At 35.1% G+C, this 8,699-nt stretch overlaps 1 protein-coding gene across 1 annotated transcript; it reads right to left on the bottom strand.

Annotated features, from left to right (window-relative positions):
• Window positions 1-6,811: 6,811 nt before the first annotated feature.
• LOC141614058 (uncharacterized) lies at window positions 6,812-7,888 on the bottom strand. The gene has a single exon (XM_074432813.1). The coding sequence runs from the start codon at window positions 7,886-7,888 to the stop codon at window positions 6,812-6,814; it is 1,077 nt and encodes a 358-aa protein (XP_074288914.1).
• Between the last annotated feature and the right edge of the window lie 811 nt (window positions 7,889-8,699).

Below are 8,699 nucleotides of genomic sequence, written 5' to 3' on the forward strand. Positions count from 1 at the left end.
TATTAGCAGTTTAAAATACGTGTTCTACACTGAAAAAGAAACAAAAACAAAAACGAAATAAGCAACTCATCGAGGTGATTTAAGTCTATTAAAAATTCATTTTAATCGTGTAGACTCAATGCACTTGCATAATTGATCTCCCTCAAGAATAATACAAGTGTTCCCAAGACTCAATTTCTGTAAATTGATAAGCCAACTGTTTAGCTAGTTTTTCCGTAAAAACTCTTGGTCGATAGATTTCCGTAAATCCTATCTATAGTCCACCATAATCACAGGATCGTACGAGTGACCATAGTGTTGAGATAAAATAGGTCAATCGGTTCCAACTTACCCGACGTAGAAGGGGTCATATTATGCCTACCGACGAAGAAGGACTCATTGGAGTTTGACCTATAAAGACCATTCTCAATTTTGGTTTATACGAGGAAGATCCCATCAACTAAGTTTAGATTCATTTTAAGTGAACGAATAACTAGCAACTGCGTGAATGAATTAATTTAGATGATGGCTTTAAATCGTGTGACATATAAATGTCATAGAAAACTAACGCGTGACCTCTATATGAGTCAGTTTTCATGCAATTATTAGGTGGTTTGGTTTTAGGCGGAATATGATGCAATCTATCGTTACGATAAAATAAATAAATGAATGCAATACGTAAATAAAAATTCCTAGTGTGGCCTATCCTAGTAAAAAGAACATAATACAACTTTGGAATCCACCGTTGGACCCGAGAAGCTTGTCTTGATGTTCCATCTTTGTCCATGCAGCGGGAGTGAGCATCCGATCTCCATCTTTAGTCTTCTCAAAATTACAATTAAAATTTACAAAATATAAACCTATTTACATTCTAAATAAAAACTGTAATTAAAAAAAAATAAAAAGGGAGATACGAGATCTCAAAATACAACCAAGACCGTGTTCCATCATTACGGTAACACGTTCTACTAAGGTCACACTAAGTTACAACTGATTGCAAAATAAATAAATACGTAATGAAAAGCATTCAAAACAATCAAAATAACGATAAATAAAATGCATCAACTAAATTAAATTTATTCGTGACATAATTCCGTAATTATGTTAAATTTATCCAAACCACCTTTTAACAATTAAAATTATGTGACAAAACCGCTTTAGTCAAGTTAATTTTAATCCGTGATAATCCGTTACTTTAAATCGTTTTAAAGTAACTAAATTGTACGTGGGTGAACCGTTTCACTATCAAGCGAATGCATAAATCCGTATTATGCAAAATTGGCCAAAAAAAAAAAAAAACAAATTTTTTTTTTTCTTCTTCAGGTCTGCCGTGAACAGTACCAGAAAAAAAAAAAAAAAATTTATTTTTCTGCAGAAATGCCGAGAGCAACAAAAGAACAACAAAAAAAATTTCTCGGCTCAAAAACGTGAGCATCAAATAACAAAACAAAACGATTTGTTAAAACCCAATTGCAATTTAATCTAATCCGTATAGAATTGAAACTACAATTGATACATCTTTAACATATTGCAATAATTATCGATTAAAATTACAATATGCAATGAACAAAAGGAAAACAAAAGATCGTCTGATCTAGCAAAAACGTGTGGCACGCAAAACAAGGCAAAAAAACAGAAAACAGGCCAAGAAGGCCGCACGGTTTTCCAAAAAAAAATGGCCGAGACAAAAACATTTGTGCCGCACGAAATTTTATACAAACAATTTGATAGATCTTTAACATATTGCAATGAATATCGATTACAAAACAATATGCAAAGATCAAATCGAAAACAAGACAAACAACAACCACCACCGTGTAAACTTGACACGGTTCCCAAGCCAGAAAAAAAACGCAACATAAAAAAAACTGCCGAGAGGAAAAAATGGCTGCCGCGCGAATTTTTAAGCAAAAATTCATCGATTCAAAATTCGTTTGATGAAAATCACATAGAAAAATTTACGTGGCCTCGCTCTGATACCACTTGTAGGGTAATATCCGTATAATACCCTTAAATTATAGGACTATAACGTAAATTTAATATGCAATTAATTGTCATAAACGAAAAACAATGAAAAACGATAAAGCACAAGAATTAACCTTCGGTCCTAGTGCAATTCGGCAATGAGAGATCAAAATAGACCTCCTCCTAATTGTTGCACCCAAGATCGTCTGAGAATATGCCCTTGTGCTAGAAATGTGTTCTCTAATTGCCTTGCAATATTGAGAGAACTTGATGTGAGTTTTCTTTAGATGTGAGATCTGAATTTTGAGAGGAAAAATGTCTCTCAAAACCCTAATTTTTGTTTCAAAAATGAATTAGGTTAGAAGGGAGGAGAAGCTCTCCTTTTTGTCCCTTCACTCGGCCAACCGAGAGCTTACATGGGGAAGTGGGCTTCCACTTCCTCTTAATTTTAACTCGTGGTCCGGCTCGTAAAATGCTAAATGTATATGACACGGTTTTATTATAAATCGTCATCGGTTATCGGCTATTAAAATATCAACTAATAACACGGATTAGCTGAAATATTAATACATGTCCAAAACACTGACGATATTGTATAATTAATTCAATATACATTAATTAAATATAATCGTTTATATTTAATTTACGAATTAACTGCTTAATTCGCCTTAGCCCATTTTATTTAATCCGTATTTAAATAAAATATCTCAACATCGCATTTTGACTAACTACTAGTCAAATAACCCAGACTAACTGCTTAGTCAATTCTGGCATCAACATGACTGTATTTTCATACCGTCACATCTCTCAAACGTATCCTATAGGTGTGACTTTTAGGGACCAGTTGATCACCGCCATCTGTATGACAATAACGTCAAACTTATCTAGCAAGCCAACCGTTATTGATAAACGTGGATCAACTGATTATAATACAAAAGTATACACTTTGATCCTTTTAGAGATTTATAAGTCCTTGCACTAACTGTAAAGGACACCAGCCCCAACAGTTTAGGGTAAACTACAATATGCAAAATATGAAGACTTCTCTCCATGAATTGCACAAATTGCTTGTGCAAGCCGAGAGAGATATGGGTCTAAATGTTAGCTCAACCAAAGATGTGCTCGTTATTAATAATAAGAGCAAAGGAAAGTTTAAGAGAAGTGCTAGCAAGAGCAAGAAACCCACTCCCTTCAAGGGAAAAGGAAAAGCTATTGATAAAAGCTCTTCTAAAAGGGGTGCTACTTCCGAGGACAAATTCCATTATTGTAATGGTGTAGGACGTTGGAAGAGGAATTACCCGAAGTATCTTAGAGATATCAAAGTTGGAAGATTGTTCCAGTAGGTAATAAATATATTTCTCCTTATCATTTATGTTTTGATTTCAATCTCAACTTTGGTATTTGAATACAAGTTGTGATTTTTACCCTTTTAATTTGTTTTTAAGGGCATCCGAGCAAAGACAAAGGCAAAGACAAGCAAGCCTAAGGAGGCTCTTCAAGAGAAGCTAGAGTAGCCGCTCATAGTAGAAGACCTATGGAAGTTTGGCCTTTATTTTGATAGTCTTCCTTTTATTGTTGTATTTTGAAATTATTGTTTTAGAACTCTTTTAATTTCCTAATTGGACATGGAAATTAGTTTATTTCCTTTTATCTTCAAGGACAAGTAGTTTTCTTGAATTTTAGTGGCTTGGTTTTCAACCCAAGTCACTCGGTTTATGGAAGTTTATCGTTCTAAAACTTGTCATTATACACTTTTTACATCAAAACATAAATTATATTGATTTAAACTAATCATAAAAGAATTGCAACGATTGGATCCTTGTAATTAATATAAGCCATGAATTTGATTCTCATTTATGCTTTTATGACTTAATATCACATCTTATTTGATATAAGATAGAATGATTGTAAAGTCAAATAGAGTTATTTGAACTCAAAATGGGGAATTTTATAAACCAAGTGGCTTCACCACTTAAAACTATGACTTGTGACCACTTATAAGACTCCATACGAGCTATGGGAGGGCTTAAGATCTTAAAATTGTACATAACATGGATATAAGTCCAATCCTTTACTCTATAAGGATTAGTCTACCTTGAAGCTACATTATAATGTCTTTAAAAAAGGGAGTCATCAATTAAGGTTATTATATGCGATATTTTCTTCCTTCACAATCATAAGTCTAAAATTGTTTGTTGCCTATAAGGCTATCTTTCGAGAAAAATAGAAGTATTTTTCAAAAGATAGACTGGGAGAAAATTGGCAACAAACATACGACTGGTTAGGAACTAGTGAGGAGACCAAAAGAAAGCGTTCTTAAGTGAAACTCTGGACATGTGAGGAGACCAAAAGAAAGCTTTCTTAGGAATATCTTCAGACTAGTGAGGAGACCAAAAGAAAATGTTCTTCACATAATAAGATTATAAAGTGGTTGTATCAAGTAAATTCAATTCTATTTTACATAAGTCGTATGAACAAAAGTGAAATCTGTGCAAAAGGATAAATTTGTTTAGAGTTGCATAGACAGACATAAAAGATGTCTACAAAGCTAAGTTAACATGTAACTATGCTAAGATTCACGATATCATTACTACACCTCATAGTGTGTATGATCAAGTTAGATGTTAAAACCAATTTCTAAATAGGTATTTAGAAAGGGGTGTGTGTGCGACATAAGCACAAGGTTTTAATTAACACTTAAGATTGCAATAATCTTTTCAAATCATGTGATAAGATAATGGTTTCATTCGAATTGTCGAGAAACCATGGGTATACATGGATTTGAGTGGGTGTCAAAATTGCCATGTTTAGACATGAAATTCACTGGGAGAAATTGTCTTCCATATTAATGTTATATTACTCATTGAGGATGACACGCTAATACTACCATCTATGAGGGAGTGTTTTGGTTTTCAATTCTCAATAAAAGAAGACATAATGCACTCTCAAATTACAAATCTATTATGACATAGGGAATTTTAGATTGCCACTTAGAGAAGTACCCTATATTGATAAGATTCTTTATCGGTTTAATATCAACAAGGTTGAGTAGGTTATTCATATTGATGAAACTGGAATCACTATGATAGAGTCATTGACATTCACTGAACCTAATAAGTTATTGATCATATGAAATCGATTTCTAACGTTTCCGCCATTAGAACGATCATGTATGCCATTATATGCACATGCTCTGATGAATCATATGCTTGGAGCATGATAAGTTAATAACAAGTTAATTCGAATGAAGGTCATTTGAAAGAGTTCAAGAACATCCATTAAAATTCTTGAGGAGAATTGAGGATTTGTTCTTAAGTTTGGATGTTAATCTGTGTGTTGAAGGGTTACACTAACTCTAGTTTTCAAACCTATAAGGATTTGTCGAAATCCTAGGCTGATTTTACTGACTTAGGAGTAAGTGACTAGAAAATGTTTTAGTTTCAACCATTTCAAGTTCTACAAATAGAATCTAAGTACATTGTGGTAATATGGTTAACATAGGGACTATGAGTAGATCCCTCTACCAAAGACTCTGTAGATACCTCATTTCTGCACCTCCCGCAAGCCACCCGGTGATGATTGGGCCGCAAGTTTGGTATACGGAATGATTTATGACAGTTCGTAAGTTTATCGTCAAGTGATCGCTCAAACACTTGTGTCTACCTCTTAATTGTCATCTACGCGCTGATACGGTCGTTTTGGCAGTAATTAGAGTACATTTGGAGTCCGGGCCAAAAAACCGTCTTCATTTTCTAATAACCGTTTAAAATGCCGAGTTAGAATGTTCTGGAATGTTCCGGATATTTCTATTCCATATTTCCCAATCTTTTAATCTTTGGTAAAGTATCTCCCGTAATATTCACACAAAATATTAAGGAAACGAGATTAATCCACTTTTCCATAATAAAAACACGGAAATCTTTCTTCCGCAGGAGGAAACCACTGAGGAAAGGACGCAGCAAGTGCTGCGCCTCTTCCAAGAGACGCAGTGCCTGCTGCGTCTCTTCCTCAGTCCTTTTCTGCGTATTTTTCATATCTTTTCGAGATTCACTTCCAAAGTTTCTCTGAAAACCCTAATTCCTACGTGTGATTAGTATAAATAGAGACCTTCGGTCTCACATGTTTCTCACGCAAGTGTCCGACCTTCTCTTCTCCCTTTGCATTTTAGACCACGTTCTTACTTTTTGGCGTCTACGTGCTTGAACATTCAACCACGTAAGCTCGGATCTTTCTGAGTACCAGCCTCGTTTTGCATGACCGACCAATTTGACCAACTCCACCATTAATCAACTTTAATCAACTTTGTTTCTTTCCTCCTAAAGGGCACTTTCGTCGTACATTGGAGTCGAGCATCACTAAACGTTAACTTAGTTCATCTCGTTTCGTCAAACATGTAAGTCTGAGGGTGTAAATCCTCCTTTTATTATTGTTCTTTATTTTTGTAATCATTAATGTAAGATTTATGTCGAAAATATTCTTAAAACCGATTTGTAAAACCACGTTTTAAAACCGTTTTTACGAATTATCAGGAGACAGGCGTCGAGAAAGGACACAGCAACTGCTGCGCCTCTTCGAAGGGACGCAGCACCTGCTGCGCCTCTTCGTGAGGCTGCCGCAGTTCCTGCTTCCTTTCTTCTTCCTTCATCTTTCGTTAATTCGTTTGTTTTTGTTTTGTTTTCATTTGTTCTTTGTTTCTTTAATATAACAATCTGAATATAATAATTTAACATGTTTTTTTTTTGCAAAAGATTTATCATTTCAATCAAAAGAGAGAAATTACAATACATTTTGCAAGACTATCCACTAGAAATTAAGCTACTAAAATACACAAACCAGCCAAAGCAGATCCCAAATCAAAAAACCAGAGCTAAGAACAAATGATATCTACTATATGTGTGTAGTCAGGGTGAGAGTGCCATAAAGACATCCTGACAGAAACCAGGTACTTAATTTTCAGAACAATCCCCCTGCTCTGCTGTATAGCTCCTTGAAAAATGCGCCTATTTCTTTCAGCCCAAAGTTGATGAACTGCAGCCACCATAGAGACCATAAACCACACATGTCTCCAATGCTTTACTCCATAAGAGCTCCTATAGAGCAGCTCCTCCATAAGACTTTTACCAGGTCGCATAATGCCCATCCAGTGCAGCAAATCTTGCCAAACAGCACGAGAGAAAGGACAGTAGAAAAACAAATGGTCACAAGTCTCTAAATTGTGTTCACAAAGCACACATCTGTTAACATGGCAAATGCCTCTTCTGTGCAGATTATCAATAGTAGCAAGCTGATTCTGCACAGCCAAGGAGCAAATGATCTTATGACTAGGGGAAATGATGGAATGGGTGAGAGGACAGGTCCAAGGCCCAGCAGCAGGAGCATTCTTCAGAAAAAGATAGACATGATGTAAAGAGAGCTTGCCTGCAGCAGTCCAGCTATGCATCAGAGTTTGAGCATTAAAAATGCTACCAGCTTTGCTAAGTAAAACATCTCTAGCAGCGAGGATAGCTTTAAAGCTATAAGGGAAGTGAGGTTTGGAAGGAATATGCCAAATATCAGAATTCTTGAGAACATAATGCTGCAACCAGTGGGCCCAAAGCCCTGAATGAGTCTGAGCAAGCAAATAGACCCATCTGCTCAGGAGGGAGACATTCCAAATTTCCAGATCCTTAATATTGAATCCCCCAGCAGAAATAGGAGAGGAAATGTCCTTCCAACTTTTAAAAACATGCCTTCTTTCACCACAAGGAATACCCCAGAAGAAGTCCTTACAGAGTTTGGAAATCTTCTTAGTGATATGCCTTGGAAGGAGAACACTAGAGCACCAGAAAGTATTCAATCCAAGGACAACAGAGTTAAGAAGCTGAACTTTCCCAGCATAAGAGAGAAGATGGGCAGACCAGTGGGTGATAGCTTTTTGAACAGCTATAAGAAGAGGGTCAAACATAATAGTAGTAAGCCTAGCAGTATTGAGGGGCAAACCAAGATACCTGAAAGGGAAAAAACCCTTAGTAAACCCAGTAGTATTAATATATCATTAATACTTAATTCATCTTTCAATCCCTGACTTAAATCCCTTATAATTCATATTTGCGGGTTTTCGTCATTAAAATCAATTCGGATTTTAGAGATTCGATTCATCCATATTGAGTCTCTGGAATTCATCTTTGACATATTTGCATCTGTTTATTTATCGCCACCATCGTTAATTCATCATTAATAACCTGTTTAACCTAATTAATTTTGTTTAGTTTGTTTAAATCATTAATTAACCTTGTATCTTGTAAATAATTCGTCTTATTTAATTTTGTTCATGTTTTATCGTTTTTATCACCTTAATCACATGTAAATAATCTGTTAATCACTTCTATCCGAGTCAAATAATATTAATCAAGCATTAAATCACCAATGAACATTAACGATTTGCAATTCCGGCTTCACAGCCAGAACTGAGCCAAGAAACAGACGCAGCTCTGCTGCGCCTGTTCCTGGTTGAGTTCTGTCTCTGAACTCCCGTTTTGCCTCGACTTAGTTTATTAATTACGTATTTAATTAACTATTATTCGTATTATCACCTTAATTCATGTTCGTTAATTTGTTTATACTTTGTTTTCTAAAATCATCCGTTTTAAATGTATTTTCGACATAAATCATTAAATCCGATGTAATTATTGTAATTTTCTTCATTGTATTTTTATTGTATTTCTTTTATCGCATTGTTTGTATGTCTTCACATGTTATCAATCTTAAACCCTACA

Source organism: Silene latifolia, chromosome 11, assembly GCF_048544455.1.
Source record: "Silene latifolia isolate original U9 population chromosome 11, ASM4854445v1, whole genome shotgun sequence".
In the NCBI taxonomy this organism is placed as follows: domain Eukaryota; kingdom Viridiplantae; phylum Streptophyta; class Magnoliopsida; order Caryophyllales; family Caryophyllaceae; genus Silene; species Silene latifolia.

Bases quoted from the DNA above. Each gene is read 5' to 3' on its own strand.
- LOC141614058 (XM_074432813.1), bottom strand. From the start codon at position 7,888: ATGTTTGACCCTCTTCTTATAGCTGTTCAAAAAGCTATCACCCACTGG.